General features: G+C 37.0%; 1 protein-coding gene across 1 annotated transcript in view; it reads left to right on the top strand.

The window, feature by feature from the left end:
- Positions 1-25483, top strand: part of ITPR2 (inositol 1,4,5-trisphosphate receptor type 2) — a 724583-nt gene that overhangs the window by 520189 nt on the left and 178911 nt on the right. Inside the window, exons 38-43 of the mRNA XM_007949781.2 lie at positions 3305-3413; positions 5529-5716; positions 14883-15066; positions 15981-16237; positions 20157-20357; positions 23332-23442. Coding sequence (XP_007947972.1) covers positions 3305-3413; positions 5529-5716; positions 14883-15066; positions 15981-16237; positions 20157-20357; positions 23332-23442 — 1050 coding nt within the window. The remainder of the gene's footprint in view (positions 1-3304; positions 3414-5528; positions 5717-14882; positions 15067-15980; positions 16238-20156; positions 20358-23331; positions 23443-25483) is intronic.

The following is a 25483-nucleotide window of genomic DNA, read 5'->3' as shown; positions in this document are numbered from 1 at the left end:
GTGCTTACCTTGCTCCTTGAGACCCGGTCCCTCTCGGAAGGGTAACAAGGGAAAGTGTTCAGTGCAGATCAGTGAGTAAGCACCAGCCCGCCTGTGCTTACCTTGCTCCCGGAGACCTGGAGCTGGTGTAGAGGAATCTAAATGATTTTTGGATGTTGATCTTGTAACCTTCCACTATGCTAAATCTCTCAATTAGTTCCAGTAGATTTTTCACTGAGTCTTTTGGGTTTTCTGGGTATAGGATCATATCATCAGCACATAAGTGTAATTTGACTTCTTCCTTCCCAATTTGGATGCCTTTGATTTCCCTTTCTTGCCTTATTGCCCTGGCTAGGACTTCCAATACAATGTTGAATAAAAGTGGTAATAGAGGGTATCCTTCTCTGGTTCCTGTTCGCAAGGGGAATGGTTTCAGTTTCTCTCCATTGAAAATAATGTTGGCTGTTGGTTTTGCATAGGTGCCCTTTATTATGTTGAATGTCCCTTCTACTCCTTTTTTGCTGGGAGTTTTGATCAAGAATGGGTATTGGATTTTATCAAATGCCTTTTCTGCATCTACTGATATGATCATGTGGTTCTTATCTTATGTTTTATTTATGTGATGGATGCCATTGATCGTTGTTCTCATATTGAACCATCATTGCATATGTGAATTGAACCCCATTGGATCATAATGGATTATTTTTTGATATGTTGTTGGAGTCTATTGTCTAGGATTTTGTTGAAGGTTTTTACATCTATATTCATGAGGGATATTGGTCGGTAGTTTCCCTTTTTAGTGATGTCTTTGCCTCATTTTGGTAAAAGGTTATGCTTGCTTCATAAAATGAGTTAGGGAGGATTCCATCCTTTTCTATGTTTTGGAATAGTTTGAGTAGGATTGATGTCAGTTCTTCTCTGAATGTTTGGTAGAATTCTCCAGGGAAACCGTCTGGGCCAAGGCTTTTTTGTTGTTGGTAATTTTTTTGTGACTTGTTCAATTTCTTTTTTTGTTATGGATCTGTTCAACCTCAGTCTTTATTAGTTTAGGTAAGTAGTAGTTTCTAGAAATCTGTCCATTTCTTCAAGATTTTCAAATTTGTTGGAGGATCTGACTCTTAGCAACCCCTTCTTGGGTTCTTGAGGTGGTGTCACTACAGAGATTGCTTAGTTTTCCTTCCAAGGGGTGGCTGGTAGGTTTGAACCTCCAGCCTTCTGGTTAGCAGTCAAATGCCTTAGGTACTACTCCACCAGAGTACCTACAGTTCTTCATAGTATCCTGATATTATCCTTTTTATTTCAGTTGGTTCTGTTGTGATATCACCCATTTTGTTTCTTAATTCATCATATTTGTATTCTTTCCCTCTTTTCCTTCGTTAAATTTGGTTTGTCAATTTTATTGATCTTTTTAAAAAAACAACTTCTAGTTTTGTTGATTTTTTTTTCAATCATCTTTCTATTTTCTGTTTCATTGATTTCTGCTCTAATCTTTATTATTTCCTTTCTTCTGGTGACTGTATGCTTTTCTTGCTGTTCTTTTTCTACTTGTTGGAGATGTTGGTTTAAAGTGTTGATTTTGGCTTTTTTTTTTTCCTTTTTTGATTTGTGCATTTATTGCTATAAATTGCCTTCTGATCATTGTTTTTGCTATGTCCCAAAGATTTTGATATGTTGTGTCTTCATTCTTGTTTGATTCAAGGAGCTTTTTAATTTCATTTTTTACTATTTAGTCATTTTAGCTATTACTCAGTCATTCTTAAAGAGGGTGTTGTTCAGTTTCCATGTGTTTGCTCTTTTTCCATTGATCTTCCTATTGTTCATTTCTAATTTTATAGCATTGTAATCTGAGAAGATGCTTTGCAGTATTTCAATGTTTTTAAATTTATTAAGGCTTGCTTCATGGCCTAACATATGGTCTATCCTGGAGAATGTTCCATGTGCATTGGAAAAGAATATATATTATGCTGCTGTTGGGTGAAGTGCTCTATAGATGTCTATAAGGTCAAGTTGGTGAATTGTATTGTTTAGCTCTTCGGTATTTTTGTTGTGTTTCTTTCCAGTTCTGTCTTCCTTTGACAGTGGTGTATTAAAGTCTCCCACCTGTGACTGTTGGGTCATTTATATGCCTTTTCAACTCTTTTAAAGTCTGATTTATGTATTTTGGGGCTCTTTCATTGGGTGCATAAATATTTATTATGGTTATATCTTCTTGTTCAGGGAGCTCTGGTAGCATAGTGGCTAAGACACTTGCCTGCTAACCAGACGACTGGCGGTTCAAACCCACCAGCCACTCCTTGGAAGGAAGGTTGGGCAATCCTACTTCTGTAGTGATACTGCCTCAGAAACCCAAGGAGGGGTCGCTATGAGTCAGGTATGACTCGACGGCACATAACAACAACAACAACTTCTTGTTCAATTGAGACTTTAATCATTGTATAGTGTCCTTTCTTGTGTATGATGGTTTTTGTCTTAAAGTCAATTTGATCAGAAATTAACATCACCACTTCTGCTCTTTTTTAGTTTCCATTTGCTTGATAAATCTTTTTCCAACCTTTGATTTTTAGTCTATTTTTATTTTTCTCTCTAGAAGGTATGTCTGTTCTAGACAGCATATTGATGGGTTATGTTTTCTTATCCAGACTGCAACTCTTTGTCTCTTGAGTGGTGTATTTAATCCATTGACATTCAATGTAATTATTGACAAGTATAAATTGGTTGCTGTCATTTTGTCATGTGTTTTTTCATGGTGTAGCTGGTTTCTTTGTTCCATAAAATTTTCTGTACTGAGCTCATTATATTTAGGAATCCTGTTATCATTGGTATTGTTTTAGTATTTGCTAAATATTTGTACTTTTCCTCTTTTTTTTTTTTTTTTTTGTGATGTGAAGATTTATCATATTTCTTTGAGGTTACTTGTGATTTATAATTTTCTCCCAGAGTTTAGAACAGTCTATGCTGTCTTGCAACTCTCTTGACTTTCTCGCCATGTAGAAGTTCTGTAACTACACTGTTTTTTTCCCTCTCTTTAGAGTATAGTTGTCCTCATTTGCCAACTGATGTCTCTGGCTCCCTGTTTACAATCTTGTAAGCTTATTTTACTTTGGATACTTCCATAGCTGTGTTTGTTTCTAGGTTATGTCATCTTGTGTATTAATGTTTGGTTGTTGCTTGCTATTATTGGTTCTCTGTTCAAAGGACATACATTTTTTAGATCTCAACATCATCCAGAAGATGCATGTTTAAGTAGTATTTTAATATACTGACATTTTTCACTTTTACTAAAATGGAAACAATAATCAACACCTTTTTTTTTTTTTTTAATTAGGGTAGCACATTAAGAAAAATACTCCTCAATCGATACTTTAAAGGTGATTATGGAGTTGGTATGAATGGACATCTCTCAGGAGCCTACTCAAAAAGTACACAGGTGGGAGGTAAGGTTTTCCCTTTTTTTCTCAGTTTAGGATTCACATGTGTTCCTGTGAGAGTTACTCTAGTACTTTATTTAAAATGGCACAAATATAGAGTCATTTAAAAAGCATTATTAAAAATGTGTACAACTCAGTTTATGAAACAAAGATTTGAACATCAAAATTCAATTTACCTTTTGACTTTGAAGAAATGATTTAATTGAGTCATAGTTCTATTTTCTTCTTCTTCTTCTTCTTCTTTTTTTTTTTTTTTTTTAAGCTCTGATAGTGCAGTGGCTAAGGCATTGGCTGCTAACCGAAAGGTCAGCAGTTTCAACACACCAGCCACTTCACAGGAGAAAGTGTAACATTCTACTTCCATAAAGATTTACAGCCTTGGAATCCCTATGGGGCAGTTCTGCTCTGTCCTATTGGGTCACTGTGAGTTGTAATCAACTTGATAACAGTAGGTTTTGGTTTTGGTCAGACATTTATTAAGATGTATTTATTTATTTATTGCAACTTTTGATATATTTTTTTTACCTAAGGTTCTACTTAAGTTTACAGAGCAAATTCATTTTCCTTATAGCACTTCATACACATTTTGTTTCATGACATTGACTGTAATTCTCAGAATGTAACACCTCTCTTCCTACTTCTTCCTGTAGTTACCTCTTCCTTGTATCTTTCCTGTGCATTCCTGCCCCCTGAGCTATCTCCCTATGCAAATATTGCCCTTGTGTTCTCCCATAATCGATCATTTTAAGGAGTGTATCTACCTGATATAAATGTTCACCCTATATGTCTGTCTATTTTTTTGGCTGGAGTAAGTTCAATTCCAGACCTGAAAGGTACCTACAGACCATAGATAGCCTCAGGGGTCTTACCAGGCTCTATCAGACCAGTAAACCTGTTTTTTTTTTTTTTTTTTATGATTTGAGTTTTTTTCCACATTATTCTCCCACCATATCCAGGATGTCCTGCACAGATCCCTGTCTGAGTGATTGACACTGGTACCCGGGCACCATCTAGTTCTTCTGGTCTCATGGTTATATAGGCTGAGGTTCACATGGGCCACTAGTCCCTCAGACAAACTGCTTCCATGCATCTTTGGTTTTCTTCATTCTTCTTTGCTCTGGATGAGGAGAGACCCATTGTTGCATCTAGATCACCACTTGTAAGCTTTTAAGACCCCAGTTACTACTTACCAAAGTAGGATGTAGAACAGTACTTTTGTGTAGTATGCTATGCCAATTGAGTTTTATGTCCTCTGCTACCATGGTCCTATGCCCACAAGTCCAACAACTCACTCCATCAGGGTGCTTGGCTGTGGCTAAGAAGTTATGATAACTTTGCTCCTTGTTAGCTTTATTATGTACATAGACATTCTTATAGCACATAAAAATACATATGTAGAAATGTCATCTGCCAACCTTATGTATGGTCATAGGTATATTCCCTTTTGCCTAGACATACCTAATCATTCAGCCTGTCTACCCATCTGTTTACCCAGAGGTTAATGTTTGCAAAAGGGTTTACCTTTGTTGTCTGTACCTCATGTACACATCTGTCTTCCTTTTTCTTAGTCTTACTGTGTTGGCCATTTGCTTTTGGTATATAAAGGAGCTCTGGTAGCACAGTGCCTGAGTCATTTTACTGCTAACCAGAAGGTTGGTGGTTCAAACCCACCAACCACTCCATGAAAGGAACATGGGACAATCTACTTCTGTAAAGATTTACCTTCTCGGAAACACAATGGGGGTCATTGTGAGTCAGAATCAATTCAATAGCAGTGAGTTTTGTTTTTGGTTTTTGAGTTTCTATTCTGGTGAGATAGTGCCTAAGGCATTTGACTGCTAACCAGAAGGCTGGCAGTTCAAATCCACCAGCCACTCCTTGGAAGGAAGATTGGGCAACCTACTTCTGTAGTGATACTGCCTCAGAAAGCCAAAGAGGGGTCGCTGTGAGTCGGATCTGATTCAATGGCAGTGAGTTTTTTTTTTTTTTCCTGGTTATGTTTAACTTTGGTAGGGTAAGAAGTCCTAGTAATAAATATTCTTAATGTTTAAAAATTTGAAAACTTTATTTGCTAATAATGTCTGTAATTTAGTTTCTTTTCCTTTCCTTCTGTAATCACAGGAAGCTATTCTGGACAAGATTCAGATAAGATGGGGATATCAATGTCAGATATTCAATGTCTTCTGGATAAAGAAGGTGCATCTGAACTTGTCATTGATGTTATAGTCAACACCAAAAATGATAGAATTTTTTCAGAAGGCATTGTTCTTGGCATCGCATTGCTTGAAGGAGGAAATACACAAACACAGGTACCTGTTTATCATCATGCATATTACATTCATCATTTGTGTTTCTTACTTGTCGTAGACACCAGGTAAGTAGTATTTTCCTTTAGCTTTTCATTATTATTTCAGAAAAAAGACTCTATGTATCACATTTTCCTCATAAATTTATTTGATTTGCTGTAGAAATGAAAGAGCTTTAGAAACTATTCAGGGAAGCAGACCAGTCGTTAGAAGCATCCTTCTAACATTATACCAGAAATTCTGATTTGTTTAGAGAAGTTATATGTCATATTTGTGAAGATAAAAATAACATTTTGAGTCATTTAAGAATTAAATTCGTTAAATAAAAGATGATATGTTGTTGTTGTTGTTGTTGTTGTTGTTGTTATGTGCCATTGAGTCGGCCCCAACTCATAGCGACCCCTCCTTGGGTTTCTGAGGCAGTATCACTACGGAAGTAGGATTGCCCAACCTTCCTTCCGAGCAGTGGCTGGTGGGTTTGAACCGCCAGCCTTCTGGTTAGCAGTCAAGTGTTTTAGCCACTATGCTACCAGAGCTCCTAAAAGATGATATACTTATACTATTACATGAATCTTTGGCATTGTAGCAGGTTTAAATAAAATTGATCACCCATCTCATCACTACTCCCATATACCTTTTCAGAAGTTTAGAACAGTAACTACTTTTTGCCCAAAACTCACAATGCCCATTACTCTGATTAAAAAACAAAACAAAACGAAACAAAACTCACTGTCATTGAGTTGGATCTGACTCATAGCAACCCCTCCTTGGGTTTCCAAGATGGTATCACTATGGAAGTAGATTGCCCAACCTTCCTTCCGAGGAGTGGCTGGTGAGTTTGAACTGTCAGCCTACTGGTTAGCAGTCAAATGCCTTAGGCACTATGCCACGAGAGTTCCCTGTTACTCTGATAGTTTCAGATACTAAAAACTTCATTCTATTCTGTTAAAAAAATCAAAATAAAATATGCTTTAATAACCGAGTTTTCCACTGATGGTGTATAGAAAAACTGCTGGGAAATCAAATCCACGTCTCACACCACCTAGTTGAAAATCAAATCCTACTTTTCAGACATTATATTGTAATGATCAATTTAATTCAATTCAATTCTCAATTATTTTCTTTGTTATATTTCTGTTATGACTCCAGCTACATATGCAGCACTTTTTCCTTTGACTCTAAGCACCAGGGGATAGGTCAGGCCTCAAAAGTTAAAAGACACAGTTGTCCAGACTGACAAGTCTGCCCAGATCTCAGATGCCAGCCATAAGTTTGGAATCCCCATTACATCCTCACTTCTGACCTGCTAGCTACAAATTTGGAGCTTTCCACTATTCCTTCATGATACCTTCCATAAACTCGGGTTTCCCCAAGACTCTATTCATTTCTGTTCTCCTGGCTCCATCCTCCCTTGGGTTCAATAATTCACTAGAATGACTCGTAGAACTTATGGGAACTATACTTAGGATAATGATTTTATTTTAGCAAAAATGATACAAATAAAGAGATGCATATGGTGAGGCTTGGGGCAGTTCCCACAGCAGTGCTTCCATGTCCCAAAAACAGATGCATTAACTTCCCACATGGATCCATGTCTATCACTGACCAGGAAGTTCATGGAGCTTCAGTGTCCAGATTTTTTATTGGTGGTCTCATTATGTAATTAAAATTCCAGCTCCTCTCTCCTGAGGTTGGTTGATACTACCCCTGGTCTTTCTGGCATAGTCAGCCTCTACCCAGCATTAGTTATAAACTCTCAGGTGTGGTCTGTAGAATTCATTAAAGACATTTTATTCACTGGTGAATTTCCAAGGTTTTAGAGGTTATTTCTCAGGAACCAAGGAAAAGGACCAACTTCTTTCTAAAGTTAATCCCATAAGAACCATTTCATGTATTCATTGAGCTTTGGAGGAATGAGCTGAAAGTCTCCTTTCATCGATTCAGTGCTTCACCATGGTGAACAAAATGCTCACTTGTAAGCAGGGGATCAGACCATGGTTTCTAGAAGGTACACTTTTCACTTTGAAACTCCAGCCCAGTTGTACCCAGGTTCCCCCCTACCCAAAGCAAACCATGCTGGGTGAACCCAAACACGAGCACTGTTTCCAGAGAACACATGTCCTCCTCCTGATCCTTCTGTTCTTTACCTGCTCTTTCTAAGTTTGCCTTTATCATCAGTAAATGAAACTATGTTTACAACTAATTGAGCATTCCAGAACACATTTTCCCTATTCATGGCAAGTAGATATCACATTTAATAATATTAAAAACTAGTGTACTTTCCTTTAATTAGCCATGGAATATTTTGAACAATAGGAATTTCACTATACGACACATCTCGTAGGAATAAAGGCGTTCTAGTGGAACAGTGGTTAAAGCATTGGGCTGCTTACCAAAAGACTGGCTGTTCGAACCTAGCAGCTGCTTCATGGAAGAAAGATGAAGCAATCTGCTTCCATAGAGATTTCTCTCCTTGGAAACCCCGTGGGGCAATTTTACTCTGTCTTATAGAGTCATATGAGTCAGAGTTGGCTCGATGGCAGTGGTTTGTTTGGTTTAGTAGGAATAAAAGCCTATGTTAGAAATAAAGACTTCATAAAGAGACAATGTCATGGTGACCAAAAAAACTTCCCCAAACACTGATTTCATAGTTAGAAAAATAAGTCTTTAAAATTCTCGTGGTACTGAAACTGCAGCACAAATTCCTATGAAGGAAGTTGGGAAAGGGAGTGGCAGAGGGATTTGAGTAGGAATTCTTAGAAATTGTCTCTTCTTATAAAATCAGGTATTCAGTTGGGTCTTTCCAAAGAAATTGATTCAACAACTACTTAATATTAGACATCAGAGGGTGGTAGTGGAGGATAATTTGGCCTTCAAACCCACCAGACACTCCTCAGAAGACAGGTTGGGCAATTTACTTCCATAGGGATACCGCCTCGGAAACCCAAGAAGGGGTCGCTATGAGTTGGATCTGCCTCAACAGCAGTGAGTTTGAGTTTTTAGGTGGCACAGTGGTTAAAGTATTCCGTTACCAACCAAAAGGTTCGTGGCTTCAAACCTACCAATTGCTCTTCATTCTTTGAGAAAAAGATGAGGCAGTCTGCTTGTGTAAGATTTATAGCCTTGGAAACCCTGTGGGGCAGTTCTACTCTGTCCTATAAGGTTGTTATGTGTTGCAGTCAACTCAGTGGCAATGGGTTCGATCAGGGCTTAGGTGGACACAATCCCTGGGATTACAGTACTTTTTAGATTCTTGTTTCTGGGTTATAGAGGGTCATCTGATGGGGGAATCATCTTTATAGCTCCATATATATTTACGCATAAGTATGTCCTCATATAGCTGATCAGGGGGATAAACCAGCTCCTGTCAGAAGCTGAATTTTGCTGTATTAAACTCCTATCAAGTTGGTCCATAAACATTATTTAGTCTTTATTTATATGGTGTTTCTGTGGCATTTGCCATGGTGAGTTTTTCTTCTTGAAACCTTTCCTGCTACCTCTTGGGGCACCATTCCTCCCCATCTTCTCTTTCTACCTCTTACTATTTTTTCTTAGCATTCTGTGATGTCTCCTCTTCCTATACTTAACTTTTGAATCCTGATATTTCCCAAGTTATTTTGGGCTTTTTCCCCTGTTGATTCTACTTCTTTACCTGATATGATCTCATGCATTTCCACATAGTTACCTTATACTCTATGCTTGTGATTCTTAATCATAGGCCAAATTACTCTGAAGTTCTAGAGCCTACATCCAGCTGCCTTTTGAAAATCTTCAGTGGGCCTTCCTACAAATTCAACATGTTCCAGATGAATCCATTATTTGTCCTCAGACACCTACTCCTCTTCCCTTTGCATTGCCTTTCTCAGTGACGAGCACTCTATCCACCCATTTATCTGACTAGACTGAAAGTCAGCCTTGACCCCTCCCTCTTCCTCACCTGCACTATTTCTAAAACATCCTATTGATGATTCTTTTCTCTCTCTATCTCTCATATCCATACTTTGAATCTCCAGTCCTCACTAGAGACTCTTATTTTTTTCCTGCACCACAGCGAATAGTCTTCCAGCTCGTAGTGCTGCCTCCAGTCTTGCCTTACTCTCAACTGTTGCCTCAACTGCTTAAAACCTGTCACCTTGCCTGTGAAAGTAAACTCCCTATCATAGTCCATAAGACTCTTCATTTAATTCCCTTGAAATTTACAACTTATATTTCTTATTGCATACCTCCCCTCTGCTATCTTTTTCTTGTGCACCAGCTCTATTAAATGCTTTTCCTCAAATATGTTGCATTATTTCTCATGCTGCTTTCTTCTCTTTGAGGATTCAACTCAATAAACTTTTCTCTGAAGCCTTTTCTGACCCCATTGGGCAAAATTGACCACTCATTACTATGTGCTCATGCTATATCCCACAGACATGTTTAATGGCTTTCTGAGACTTTATTGTGCCTGTGGATTTAGGTAGCTGCCTCTGCCTTATAAATTGCAAATCCTACCATATGTTGTTCATTTTCATATTCCTGTGTCTGGTGCTATGTCTGGTCTAATTTTGGGGTTCAATAAATGTTCAGGAGTGAATGGCTCTATGAATGGATGATCTTAATCAAATTCTTCCACTTTGACAAAACCTTTCCTATCTGATGGGGGCCTGTGGCTGACTTCTTTATCTGAATTCCCATAGCATGCTCATTTCTGTAATACTCACTTGGCACTTTGTTGATGTACCTTGTTTGCTATTTGTTTTATTATATCCTGTCTCTGTAATTAAATTTCAGCTTTCTTAAAGTAAAGGCTCATGTCCTATTCTTTATATGTACAGTGCTTTATAGCCATTCAACAAATGGTTGATGAAACAACATTAATTTTATATATTAAAACATTTTAAAATATAACACTTGTATTTACCCATCCTTCTTCTCTGCAGGCTTCTCATTTATCTACATCTGTTAATAGCCCAGATGTCAGCTGTGGCCCCTGGCTCTAAGAAGTCTAGTTGAAACCAGTATGAATCCTACTCCCTGCCCTATAGTAGCCTGAAACCCATTGCTGCCCATGACATCTGCCAATCCCCAGGGGATTATTTTACATCCTTGTAGTCTCCTTAGCCATTATCGTGTTGCTTCTTCAGTTTATGGATTGTTTTGATACTCTTGTTTCTGTAGTACTAAGATATAAAATTCAGCCCTGTCTTTAGTATCAGGAGCTCTGGTGGCGTAGTGCCTAAGGCATCTGACTGCTAACCAGAAGGCTGGTGGTTCAAACCCACCAGCCACTCCTCAAAAGGGAGATTGGGCAATATACTTCCATAGGGATACCGCCTTGGAAACCCAAGAAGGGGTCACTATGAGTCGCATCCAACTCAATGGCAGTGAGTTTGGTTTTTTTCTTTGTCTTTAAAATCTAAGCTCCTAACTATGCAAGTCAATTTAAGTGTTTAACATAGTTTATTGGCAATTGGCTGTACTCTTAATCACCATAAGCATCTACTCTCACTCCTCATCACTGGGAAATTTCAACGAACAATTCACCCTGCTTTGTGCCTTAGTCTTATTGCATCTGTCTAGTTTCTATTCTCTCCTCCCTTTTCTGCTCCTCCAAATTCCAGCCTTTCCTCTCCTCTTGAGGTTAGGTTCTTTCTGTCACACAGATCTATTTGTCCATCACCTTTGGCTCCTGCAGAAGCCTTGGCATTTCCTTTATACTGTGCAGTTTTTGGAATAATTTCCCCAAATGAAAAAACACATCTTTATAAAGAGAAAGCCTTATACCACCTGTTAAGATTACGTGTTGTGTTGTGCTGTTGAATCAGTTCCAACTCATAGTGATCCTATATGACAGATTAGAACTGCCCCCTGGAGTTTCCTAAACTGTAATCTTTATAGAGGCAAATTTCCAGGTCTTTTCTCTCATGGGTTTGAACTGCTGACCTTTCGGTTAGCAGCCAAGCACTTAACCATTGTGCCAATAAGGCTCCTTTAAGATTGATTATGTAACTATACACAAAACATACCTTTCAATCTCCATTAAAATCATACTGTTCTAATTTTTAGAAAGGTTTTAAAAGGTATAGTCTATGTACATAATCTGTTGATTTTTGCTGAAGAGGTTACTTTTTTATTATTTATTTTAAGAGCTTGTTTTACATGCCACGTTACATGTACATTTAGTTTCATTCCTCATTTACCATGTCCAACCCTAACCCAGTCTCCTCCCCTCCCTAACACTGTAACCCTCCCCCTGTGGTCCTCATATTTATGCACTCCTGTTTGTCCTACATTTCCTCAATTTGAATGTTGGTCCTCTGGTGTTCCGTGATCTACTGTTCTAAGGGATGTATTACCATAGAATATGTGGTGCAACATCCTGGGTTGAGTGGTCTGTGTGTACATCTTGTTAACTATTGGGTTCAGAGCCAGCCCCTGGGGGTAGATACATTTTATTCCAGGTGCAGAATACATTCCAGGGTCATAGTATTGGGGGTCTCACCAGATTCATCAGTAATTCTGGTCATTATTGAGTTTTTGGATTTTGTTCCATACTTTCCTTCCCACTCTATCCAGGATCTCCAGATTTGATGCTTTCCTGAGTGGTTGGCATTGGTATCCAGGCACCATCTAGTTCTTCTAGTCTCGAGGGCCATCTTATCCTATGGCTGATTGCTTCCAAATGCCTTTTTTTTTTTTTGCATTCTTCTTCGCTTCCAATGCTAGGAGACCATTAACTGCAACTTAGATGGCCACTTTAAAGCTTTTAAGACCCCAGTCAGTACTCACCAATGTAGGATGTGGAGCAAGGCTTTTATGTATTTTGTTCTGCCAGTTGAGTCTGATGTCCCCCAGTACTGTGGTCCTGAGACGGTAGATCTATTGGATCTCTCTCCCATAGTGTCTGGTTGTCTGTGAGGGATTACTCTGTGTGTGTCTTCTAATTTTTCTGTAAGGACTGCAGGTATTTTGTATCACTGGTGTCTGTGCAAGATTAGCCTCAGCTGAGTCTATCCTTGGACTAGAGTATACTTCTGTTCACTGACCCCCGTCTGATCATCACAGGTGTTTATGTATTTATCTGTAGCCTGGTGTTTGGTGTTAATGGCAATGCAGTATTACGGACACATTGGTTGATATTAGCATCTGTTGTCTATCCCTTATGTGCACAGTTCTGTGTCCTCCCATTTCCTAATAAAGAGGTTACTTTTTAATGTTAGTCATTTCAAGTCAGAGAATGTAAATTTGAATTCTAACTCCACCACTTACTAGTTATGTAATATTGGACAAATCATTTAACTTCACTAAAGCCCATTTTAGGAGCTCTGATAGCATAGTGCCTAAGGCATTTGGCTGCTAACCAGATGGCTGGAGGTTCAAACCCACCAGCCACTCCTCAGAAGGAAGGCTGGGCAATCTACTTTTATAGTGATACCACCTTAGAAACCCAAGGAGGGGTCATTATGAATCAGATCTGACTCAATGGCAGTGTGTTGCATTGTTGTTTTTTAAAGCCCATTTTATTAATCTAAAATGGAAATAAGAGTATCCTCTATTTCACTGTTGTGTTGTAGTTTTCAGTGAGATAATGTATGTGAAAGAATTTCATAAATCATGAAACTTTGTTTTAACAGAGCCACAATGTTCCTATAACTTCCTTGTTACTATATTGGAACTTCTCTACCTTCCAACCTCTTCATATTGAAGATAGTAGGAATTAAGCATCAGCTTAATTTGTAGGACCGCAGAGGTCTGCTAATGTTGCATTTATCCTTTGAATTAACAGAACCAGCTTGACTGTTTCACTGTAGTTGCTATGGTTACTGTGATTTTTTGGCCTGCTTCCTAGGGGGATTGCCAGTCCTCTGCTCAGGAGTTTCCCTTTGTAGGTATGAGGTCACCTTCTATGGTTTCATAATACTCTGTGTATATACGTTGTCCATATCTAAAATTACAGAACAAATAACCATCCAGACCCCATGTCATTAGAGTCTTTGCTGTAAGTCCCAGGACCTATGGTTAAGAACTCCAGGCATTCCTTCAGGAGAGTGAATCTGCAAGAGACAAACTCCCTGACCTTGGCTATTTAGATTTTCTTTTATTGGATTATGTTCATTTCTACTTGATCTGAAAATCATTATATTTTGTACATCTTCCTCACACTGCTATCTCTCATCAAGGTTATATAACTGTCAATCACTACAGTTTCCTGGATTGTTTCTTTATTAATTATATATATATATGTGTGTGTGTGTGTGTGTGTATCTTATTTGTGTTGTGTGTACCCTATGGTTTTTAGTATGGCTAACTTATAATTTTCCCATTCCTTTCAAACTATGCCTTCTCTGGAGTATATCACCTTTCCTATCTCTGTCTTCTTCTCCTGGTTTGTCTGTATGGTACTAAGCAGACAGTGGTCAGGTCAAATAATTTGAAGTTTCAGTATTTCCACATCTCACTAAGATCTGTTTTATCATACTTGTAGTGTTAAACCCTTTATGCATTGTTATTCAGTATAAAGCAAAATTCATTTTAAGGTGGGCTTATTTTATATCCCATGCAAAGGGATGTAGTTAATTAAATACCAAACTAATTTAGCACCCATTAATCAGTTGATTCTCACAAGTGAGGCTGTCATGGTAACACGTTCAAAATTAAATATACTGTAAGTAAGATAAAGAGAAAAATAACTATTGGTAAGTAAAGTCACTTTACATTAGATAATCAATGGAATAGTGGTTGTTTCCCACTCTAGACTATACATTCATGAGAGCAGAGATTGTGATTGCTTTTCCCTTTTGTTCTGTCCTACTTCTAGCATAGGGCCTGGCAGATAGTAGGCATTCAATAAATAAATGTTGAATCAGTGGATGACTGTGTGATAATATCAAAATCCAAAAACTCTATGTATACAACTTCTTACAGTTTGTAAATCTTTTTAATATACAATAAGGATGAATTAACATAGGAAAAAATACTGGATTTTGGTAGAAATTGCTAACTAAATAGAAGTTATTATTAGTAGACGTTAAATAATACAAGAGACTGCATAGATCTATGAATCTGTGAAATAATAGGTAACACATTAAATGTGTGCTTTTATCTATAATGATAGTGCTCATTTTAAGCATACAAAGACTATTTTATCCTCTTGGGTACTGATATGTTAAAATATGTTTTCTTGCAGTATTCCTTCTACCAGCAGTTGCATGAACAAAAAAAGTCAGAAAAATTCTTCAAAGTTCTTTATGACCGAATGAAGGCTGCTCAGAAAGAGATAAGATCAACAGTGACAGTTAATACCATAGACTTAGGTAGCAAAAAAAGGGATGATGACAATGAACTAATGACATCTGGTCCAAGAATGAGAGGTAATGAAGTATTTGAGTATTTGGGAGAATAGAGTAAGGAAAAAGGGGTAACAGTGTGTAGAAAGCACTTAGTCTTTGTTTTCTCACTTATCTTGTTCTAATTTTCCCAAATGTGGTTCTGAACATGGAGCTTCATCCTTAAATTAGAATGGTCATGGCTTGACCCTGAAATAGCACTGCAGAATCAAACTTAAACTAGACATTATTAGTACAAATTAACCAGTGAGATGAAAATGTTTAATTTTATTGTGACATGCATGCTAAAGGACACCTGCCCTGAACCTTTGAAGTGTTCATGAAATTCAAATTTTAAGAACAGAAATTATAGCACCACACACCATAAAATATTTCATGGTGTTTGGAATAACAAAAGTGTCAAGGTATTAAATACGAATTATAAAGATACAGACATTTTGAAATTGGCCATACTTTCCCCACCTTTTCATATATATGAGCTCTTATATTTTATAAATCTCAGAAAGACATGAGGCCTTCTACAATTGACTAAGCATTAAGATTTTATTATGTCTCATTGCAAATTTAAGGAGCTCTGGTGGCATAGTGGGTAAGGCATTTGGCTGCTAACCATAAAGTCAGTGGTTCAGACACACCAGCTGTTCCATGGGAGAAAGATGAGGCAATCTACTTCTGTAAAGATTCACAGCCTGGGATACCCAGTGGGGGTTGCTGTGAGTTGGAATTGAGTTGGTGACAGTGGGTTTGGTTTTTGGTTTATTGAAATTTTAACTTTTTGTTGCTGCCTCAACTCCTTTTTAGAAAATTGTTGCTCCTCTTGTCACATTTATTATTACTATTATTATTTCAGTTTTCAAAGAATTTGCTTACCTGATTGTCTTTTTTAATTAGCCAAAGGAAATTAGATTGGAAATATAAGAATACTGCATTATTTTCAGTAGGAGAGTCATCATTACATTTAAAAGAGGGAATGAAAGGGCAACTAACAGAAGCATCTTCAGCAACATCCAAAGCATATTGTATATACAGAAGAGAAATGGATCCAGAAATAGACATTATGTGCACAGGACCAGACGCAGGAAATGCTGAGGAAAAGTCTGCAGAGGAAGTAACAATGAGTCCTGCAATTGCCATTATGCAACCAATTCTGAGATTTCTTCAGTTACTGTGTGAGAACCACAACCGGGAACTGCAGGTATTTATTTAATTTTGTGAACTTGGCCAGCAAGTGTGTTCAGATCTACACTGAAAGCCAAGACTACATCCCATGGTTATAAGTTATTAAATTCAAATGAAACCAACAAGGACTTTCAGAAACATAATCAATAAAACCCACATTACTCTTCTAAAATGGGAAGAAATTTTGGATATAAGTGAAGAAAAATGTGAGGCAAATTCATTTATGCAAGAGAAAATCAGGATCATATGCTATCATTCTATGTATCCTCAAGTCAATTTTTTAAGCCTAACACACTCAGTCACTCAGTCACTGCCATAGAGTTGAATCTGACTCAGGAACCCCTCCTTGGGTTTCCGAAGCGATATCTCTGTGGAGGAAGATTGCCCAGTCTTCCTTCCAAGGAGTGGCTGGTGGGTTTGAACCGGCAGTCTTCTGGTTAGCAGTCAAATGCCTTAGGCACTATGCCACCAAAGCATAACATATGCTGAGGAAGGTCATATTTACCTAATCTATACCTTTCCTGATTTTATAGATTTGAAGCATTTTCATTATTTACATCCCAAGTCATATATCTTGTTTTCTTTTGGTAGAAAAATATATACACTAAAACATTTGACAGCACAATTTCCACATTTACACTTCACCAATTCATATTTTTTGTTGTTGTTGTTGTTGTTGTTACGTGCCGTCGAGTCGGACCCGACTCATAGTGACCCCTCCTTGGGTTTCCGAGACAGTATCACTACAGAAGTAGATTGCCCCATCTTCCTTCTGAGGAGTGGCTGGTGGGTTTGAACCACCGGCCTTCTGGTTAGCAGTCAAGTGCCTTAGGCACTACGCTACCAGAGCTCCTTAGGAGAGGATATTTCTTCCTATATTAAATCTCCTCATTAGAAATAGTTAATACAGAAGAGGATTTTTTTTTTTTTTAATTAGGATTTGGGTGAAGATTTACAGAGTAAATTCACTTTTCATACAGCAGTTCACATATACTTTGTCTCATGTCATTGACCAAAATTTACAATGCAGCAGCTCCCCTCCCACTTCCTCCCCATAGTTACCTCCTCCCAGTGTCGGTCCCTTCATACTCTTCTGCACCCTGAGCTATCTCCCTGTGCATAAGCAGCCCTTCCTTCTCCCATGATTGTTCTCTCCAGGGCGTGTGTCTACTTGAGGTAAATGTTTAGCTCACATGCCTGTACTTTGTTTGGCTGGAAGCCACAGTTGTGGGTTCAATCCCAGACCTGAAGGGCAGCTAGGGGCCGTAGTCTCAGTGGTTACACCAGGCTCTATTGAACCAGGAAACCTGGTCCCCACCTTCTTTTTTTTTTTGCCTCCAAATGATTTTGAGTTTTGTTCCACATTGTTCTCCCTCTTTATGCAGGATCTCCTACATCCCTTCCACGTGGATGGCAGTGGTAGCTGGGCACCATCTAGTTCTTCTGGTCTCATAGTTGTATAGGTTGCAGATCGGATGGTGTACCAGTCGCTAGGACTGATAGTTTCCATTAATTTTGGTTTTCTTCTTTCTTCTTGACGAGGAGAGACCCATTGTTGCATCTAGATGGCAGCTTCCTAGCTTTCAGAAGAGGATGTTTTACAACACCAGAGGTTGATGCTTTTGTAAATGAATATAATTCTGGTCTTATATTTTCCTTTGTTAGAGAGATGAACTTACGGGTGGCTAGGAATTTTGGACTTTTAAGTATTATTTATACACACTACTTAGTCACCATGGACAAGCAAGTAAAAGGTAAAATAGTTAATTGTCATGATTAAAGCCTTACCCGAAGGGTTTCCAATGAGCAAACCATCTTCAGGTTAGACACACCTTCCATCATGCCAAGTCATCCATACTACTAGGTGGCATAGTTGACCAATGACTTTGCTAATGAATTACAGTGAAGCTGAAATTTCTGTAGTAAGTCTTCGGATCTGCACTATAGCATCCTACCCTGATATTTTCACTGTATGCTCAGTGTTCTAAGAACATATATCCAATATTAATTAGAGAAATAATAGAGTTTGCAGATGTCCTCTCCAATAAGAACCTGGAGTATAGGACTTCTGAGATGAGAGAAGTAGATCCATATGTATTGGAGTAAATATCCTCCAATGAGGATTTAAAAGATGTGTAAAAACCTTTGGCTCTGTGGATCACCCATCCATAAGTTGGAGAGGACCATCACTGTATTATCAAAAAGCAACAGCCTGAAGTATTACTTCTAGAGAGAGGATACTGGATATATATGTATGTACTTGCCTTAACTCATAGAGTTCTGTCAATGCATAACATATAAAAACCAAACTCCTGACCATGGAGTCGATTCTGACTCATAGCAATCCCCATTGGGTTTCCAATGCTGTAAATCTTTATGGAAGCAGACCACCCCATCTTTCTTCCATAGAGTGGCTAGTGGTTTTGAACCACTGACCTTTTGGTTAGCAGCCAAATGCCTTATCCACTATACCACTAGACCTCCTTTGCATAACATATATGTGTCATATAATATCTGATCAAACACTTTACTGATAGGAGTGTGAGATCAAGCAATGTAGGAAACACTACTTATAAAATAGTTGTTTGAATAAGAATGATAGAAATAAGTTCAATAATAAATAATAATAAATCAATAAATTAAAATAATAATTTTAAAAGAAAGAAAAATGAAGATTTCTTTTTCTGCTTACCTTTTCCCCAGGGATATTCCCCAAAATATCACTGTTAGCAGTTTGTGTTTCTTTCTAGACATTTATATTCATATAAGCATATATGAAGGAGCTCTAGTGGTGTAGTAGGTAATTTGGTTGCTAACCAGAAGGTCAGTGGTTCAAACCCACCATCTGCTCATGGAAGAAAGATGAGTCAGTCTGCTTTCGTAAAGATTCACAGCCTTGCAAACCCAATAAGAGTTGCTCTGAGTCAGAACTGACTCAATAGCAGTGAATTTGGTTTTGATAAGCATATATAAATTTAGTGGGCGCTCTGGTAGCATAGTGCCTAAGACATTTGACTGTTAACCAGAAGGTTGGTGGTTCAAACCCACCAGCCACTCCTTGAAAGGAAGACTGAGCAATCTACTTCCGTAGAGATACTGCCTCGGAAACCCAAGGAGGGTTCGCTATAAATTTATGCATATATACTTTTTAAAAAAATGAAACAAATACATTTGGGGTGATATTATATGTAGTGTTTCTCAATTTATTTTTTTTTGATTTATTAATATCTTACTAATAAATTGCTTATTACTAGATTATGTTTATGTGATATGGAAGTACTTCATTTTTATAGCTTAATAATCCAGTGCTTGGATGTACTATTATTTATTTAACAGTCATGATATGATGGGCATGATATGGTTTCCAGTTTATGTGCTATTATAAGCAGTGTGCAGTGAACCTCTGTGTGCTTATGGCATATACAGTAACCAGAATAACTTTCTAGGAGTAGAAGTATATGTAAACTGAAAATTTTGATAGATACTTCCAAGTTATCCCCTAAAATGGTTGTAATCACTTACACTTGATAAACAGTGATGCTATACTGTTTGCGAGGGTTTATTTATTTAAAAACTTACTTGCTTCCTTCCCTAATGGACCTCTTCCTTCTAGTTTTCTTTTGTTCTTTTCCCTTCCTTAATTTCTACTGTTTTTGCCCTTTGTATATAGTTTTAAGTCAATGATATTGATAAATGTTTATTATGAACTATATTGATAAATATAGATGCTTGAGGAAAAACATAGGCAACTTTTTTTTCCCCCTTGAACCTAAGAGAAATTTAATAAATGTGAACACTTTCTTAATACAGAACAATTCCATTCACCACTGCCGTGGGGATCTTTTTGAGTTAGGCAAACACACATAGAGAACTGAAAATAGTTAGTGCAGTGTTTTGTTTTTTAACCTCTTGAATGTGTTTTCTTTTTCCTTCAGAACTTCTTGAGGAATCAAAACAACAAAACAAATTACAACCTTGTCTGTGAGACCCTTCAGTTTTTGGACTGCATTTGTGGAAGTACAACTGGCGGCCTGGGCCTGTTAGGTCTCTACATAAATGAGAAGAATGTAGCCCTGGTCAATCAGACCCTGGAGAGCTTAACTGAGTATTGCCAGGGTCCATGCCATGAAAATCAGGTAACTGTGAAAGCAGTTCTTCATGCAAAAGTATTCATGACTAACTTATTAGCAAAAGGACTAAGTTGGTGAAAGAATCAACCTCTGTGTACATTTAAAAGATCTTCTTGCTTTGCCACTCAGATATGCTTACTTTCATACCAAAACACACAAAAGCTGAATTATAGACTGGTGAATACGCTGCCATGTTTTTATTTAATTTCATCGTAAAAGAAAATTCCCATGAAAATGTTCAAGATAAAAATCAGTCTTATTGAAAAGAGTGAAATATGTTTCTCCACCATTGCTCAGCTTCATCCTTAGTGAATCATTCCAGGATTTTTAGAATAAACTCCCTTTGTCTACTTTGGCTCCACTAGAGTGGGTAGTATGTATTATCTCCTTTATGCTCACAGTAAACTTTTGAAGTAGGTATTATTGTTCCCATTTTGCCAATGAATATGCTCAGACTCAGAGATTAAGTGACTTTCACAGTGTCTTAGAGTGAAAGAATCAGTAAGTGGTAGATCCAGTCTTAAAACTCAGATCTGATTTAGAGTCTGAGTACTGGTAAACACAGTGCTTTTTTAACTGTGCCACATTTTCTCAGGGCAAAGTTTCAACTCTTTCTTCCAGAATGTTTGTCTCTTACTCCATTTTCTTGAATATTAAGAATATATTGTGGGGAGTTGAAGACAGAACATTTAGGGCAGTAAAGGCAAGGAAGCGTCACCTTGGAGTTTGCTAATTGACTGTTCAACATCCACTCAAACATTATAGATCAGGAGTATGGCTAGAGGAAAAGATTTTCAAATCACAAACATTTCTGGATAAAAATTTTAAAGAAGTCATTGCTTGACATAGACAAAAAATGGGAAAAGAAGTTTGCTTTTCTATTGTAAGTTGTATGTATGCACACAGTTGTAAATTATATGCATATACACACATAGTGCAAATATTTACACACTTATGTGTACATAAACATAAATACACATATACACGTGTATATACATGTACATGTATATACACACACACATACGCACACATATAGGTACATGGAATAAAAACAATTACTGACATAAATAATTTCTTAGGGGAGTTTTTTTCTTCTATAATGTACATATGACACACTAAAAGAATTTGTCAGTTTTGTCTTACATTTCCCTATGTTATTATATTTCAGTGTCTTAAAGCAACGATACAAGAAAACCTAACTGTTGGTTTAAAGTTAAGGAAAAATATACCAAGATTTGTTTTTCTTGTTGGTAAAACCGTGTGTGTGTGTATAATAGAAAGCATATATATAATGGAAAACATACTTATAATAGAATATATATGTATATATACACACACACACATATATAATAGAAAACATACATACATATACACACACACACAATAGAAAAAAATATATATATGTATTTATCATTAGTCCATGGAAAGCCTTTTTGCTCCCTACTTTTCCATTTTGAAAGTCACTTACTAAAATAGGTAAGCTCTGAGAGTAAAAACTAATAATAACATGAACCCATGCTTTGAAAATGTGTGGAAGGAAAGAAGGTTTTGAGCAGACTCCAGAGATAATCTGTGTATTGATTTCCTCTCAAGTTTGGTGAACAGCAGAACCTCAGGAAATGTAGAAGACAGATGGAAACCTCTTCTGTGTCAGGGGAACAGAAATGTCCTGGGACAAAGGGGAAGAAAAGGCTTATTCTGAAAAAGCAGTCATTTCAGAGTGGCTCAGTTTTTCTCTTTTACACTTAATTCACCAGGGTTTAGATTTTTCAACCGCCTTGACGCTGGGTGCTACATTGTAACAAATATTTCAGCCCACAAATTCCTGATTGTCAAGTTCTTTGAAATGAATTAATTTCATAGCCTTTGCAGAGTAGAGCTTAACTTTCAAAATATAGCTGTTTATCTCTAGGATGTTTTATGAAGTTTACCCTTAAAATGAACCCTTTATTAATCACCTATGGAGCCCTAGTGGCACAGTGGTTAAGCATTTGGCTGCTAACTGAAAGGTTTGTGGTTTGAACCCCATAGCTGCTCTGCAGAAGATTGATGTGACAGTCCGCTTCCATAAAAGACGACAGCCTTGGAAACCCTCTGGGGCCATTCTACCCCATCATACAGGGTTGCTGTGAGTCAGAATAAATTCTACAGCCATGAGTTTGGGGCTTTTTGTTTTTGTTTTATAGATTTCTTAATTTTAAGAAATCTGTGGAACTTTTCCCTCAAGCATCATAATTAACAGGGTGTCTCCAAAACATCAGGAGCTCTGGTGGTGTAGTGCCTAAGGAATCTGCTAATCAGAAGGTTGGTGGTTCAAACCCACCAGCCACTCCACGGAAGGAAGACTGGGCAATCTACTTCCGTAAAGATTTACCACCTTGGAAACCCAATGGGGGTCGCTATGAGTCAGAATCTACTTGATGGTAGTGACTGTGGTTTTGTTATTTTCTCCAAAACATCAGGCAGCTCCAGCTCCAGTGCCTTTGCTGCCACCAGTGTGCACAGCAACATGACTCACCACTCATTTGGGATTAAGTAGCTGCCAAATAAAAATGCTGCAGCATTACTACTAAAGTTGACTTACAGAGCTCTGAAATACGGGCACACCCTTTATATGAATGGAAATAATTCTATTAGCTAGGATAAATCAGATCTTAAACTTCTAAATGTAAAGAACTCTAGTGATGGATTTAATAATATTTAGTCACTAGAAGAACATTTAAATTAACTAGCATTAAAAAAAAAATCTATAAACATGGTATATTTTAAAAGACATCTGCTTCTCCCAAAAGTCTGCACACAAAGTCATTTAATCCATACTAATCAGTTAACAGACAGGCTACCTAAAAGGTCTATGTTCAATCTTAATTATGTTTTAAAGGTCAGAAAACTAAAGTGATTCTGTTGTTTTATGACATGTAATTTCTACTGCTGTTATGATGTAAATAAGATGTTATTTTACAAACATTTTGTTTTCTAGACTTGTATTGCTACTCATGAATCTAATGGGATTGACATCATCATTGCTTTGATTCTGAATGACATAAACCCTCTTGGTAAATACCGAATGGACCTGGTTCTCAAACTAAAGGTAGAGTAAATCCACTATTCAGTGAGAAAAATTTACATTCTCTATATAAAACTCCAATGAGCCCTGGTGGAGAAACAGATAAGCTCTGGACTGCTAACGGAAAGGTTGACAGTTCATACCCAAATGGTGGCTCCACGGAGCAAGCCCAGGCAACCTGTACCTCCTATGGGACACTTCTATTCTGTCACAGGGATTGCTCTGAATGGAAATGACTTGACAACACCCAACAACAACAGTATAAAACTTCCTTCAGGGTTGACTCTCAATCTTTAACTAGCTCTTTAATAAAAATTCATGATATTAGCATATTTTTCAACTAATTAATTGACAGAAAGGGATAGTGAAATTTCTGATAAAATGTAAAATAAGCTTTGAGGCAGTATTCAGTTGGAGGATATTTTATTGAAAGTTCTTTCAAGCAGCCACTCTATGGGTCACAGTTTTCCTTCTGTTTTTATTTTATATTTTTCATTATGCAGAGAAACAAAAAATGCTGAGGATTCACTGTACCAGATATTTTTAATTCACCTTGATTACAGAATTCTACCTAGCAATTCACAATTAATGTGACAATGTGGAAGGAGTGCTGTGTTTTAGTTTTATGGCTCTCTTCTTTATAAAAGTTGTTCTCTTTTACGTTAGAATCTTATTTTCTCCTGAAATATTATAAACCATTTCCACGCTCTCTTTGAGAGGTTACCTTAACTCAAGGCTACACACTTCCCAGCATTTCCATTTATCAGAGCTCAAGGAGTACAATGCCATTTTAAAAATTTATTTCGTCTTATTGTTCAAATGGAAACAAATGTACACAATAAACTATATGAATTCCAAATGCTAAGGCATGACATTCAATCAAGATGAATTATTAAAGATTACATTATTGTATTTAATGTTAAACAGTTGAAAAAATATCATTGATTAAATACAAATTCCTGTAAAGTCATATCTATATCCAGTATAGTAAAAAATATACTTCATCTGAACTTTGTATAGGTAAATTTATGGCCTCAAAGAATAAGAATGATATTTTTGTAATTCTGTCTCTATATGTAGATTTAAATATATATTGGGATACACATATGTTCTGTTTATGTGAAGATAGTGCTAATGGCTATTAGTAAACAGTGTTTCTTCTAATAGAAGTAATGACTTTATATTTTTTCCACTGTTTATGTTTGCAATATGTATAAGATTTGGGTCCTTTCATTCATAAAGTAGAATGAAGGGGATTTTTATATATAGTTTGAACTTGTGCTTTTTGTCTCATTAACATCATACTTCAGTTTGTGAATTCGGGTGAGGCTTATATGACAGTTAGCTTAATTTAGGTTACTAGGAGAATTTTGGTTTTTCATTTTAAATTCATCTTTACTGTAGTTCATAAACTACATGTAGAAATCTGGGTCTTTGGCCTGTTAAATCCTCTATTAAAGATCATGCTTTTAAATCTCACTTTAATTAATATAACTTAATGGGTAAAATACTGAATAATTCGTCAATTTAAAATAAAGTGTAGGCATATATATTATTAACAAATTCATGCCTATATAAAAACTAAATGATGGGATATTACTTTATAGTACAGAGATTCTTAGCTATTCAAATGAAAATTTTTAAAGGATCATTTATATTTTTATTTAATAAGAATAATTTATGCCTACCATTTTAAAGCATGACAGTTGGAGAAATCAAGTTTTACCTAAAATACTAAGTGTATGAATTTGACTTGAAATATTTAAATGTTTCTGCCTAAAGGACGAGATGAGTGTATCTTTCCACACAATCTCTGAGGTGAAGGTATATATTTAATTTGTAAACATATTGAGCCATATTTATTGGTAAATTTGGAGGCTTCCAGAGGTGGTGGTGGTGGTTTTGTTATGTGCCATCGAGTTGGACCTGAATCATAGCTACCCCTCCTTGGGTTTCTGAGGCAGTATCACTTCGGAAGTAGATTGCCCCATCTTCCTTCTGAGGAGTGGCTGGTGGGTTTGAACCACCAGCCTTCTGGTTAGCAGTCAAGTGCCTTAGGCACTAC

Source organism: Orycteropus afer, unplaced genomic scaffold (genome assembly GCF_000298275.1).
Source record: "Orycteropus afer afer isolate SDZICR_OR568_19922 unplaced genomic scaffold, OryAfe1.0 scaffold00254, whole genome shotgun sequence".
NCBI lineage: Eukaryota > Metazoa > Chordata > Mammalia > Tubulidentata > Orycteropodidae > Orycteropus > Orycteropus afer.
Note: the sequence above shows the minus strand (reverse complement) of the source record. Positions and strands in the feature narration are given on the sequence as shown.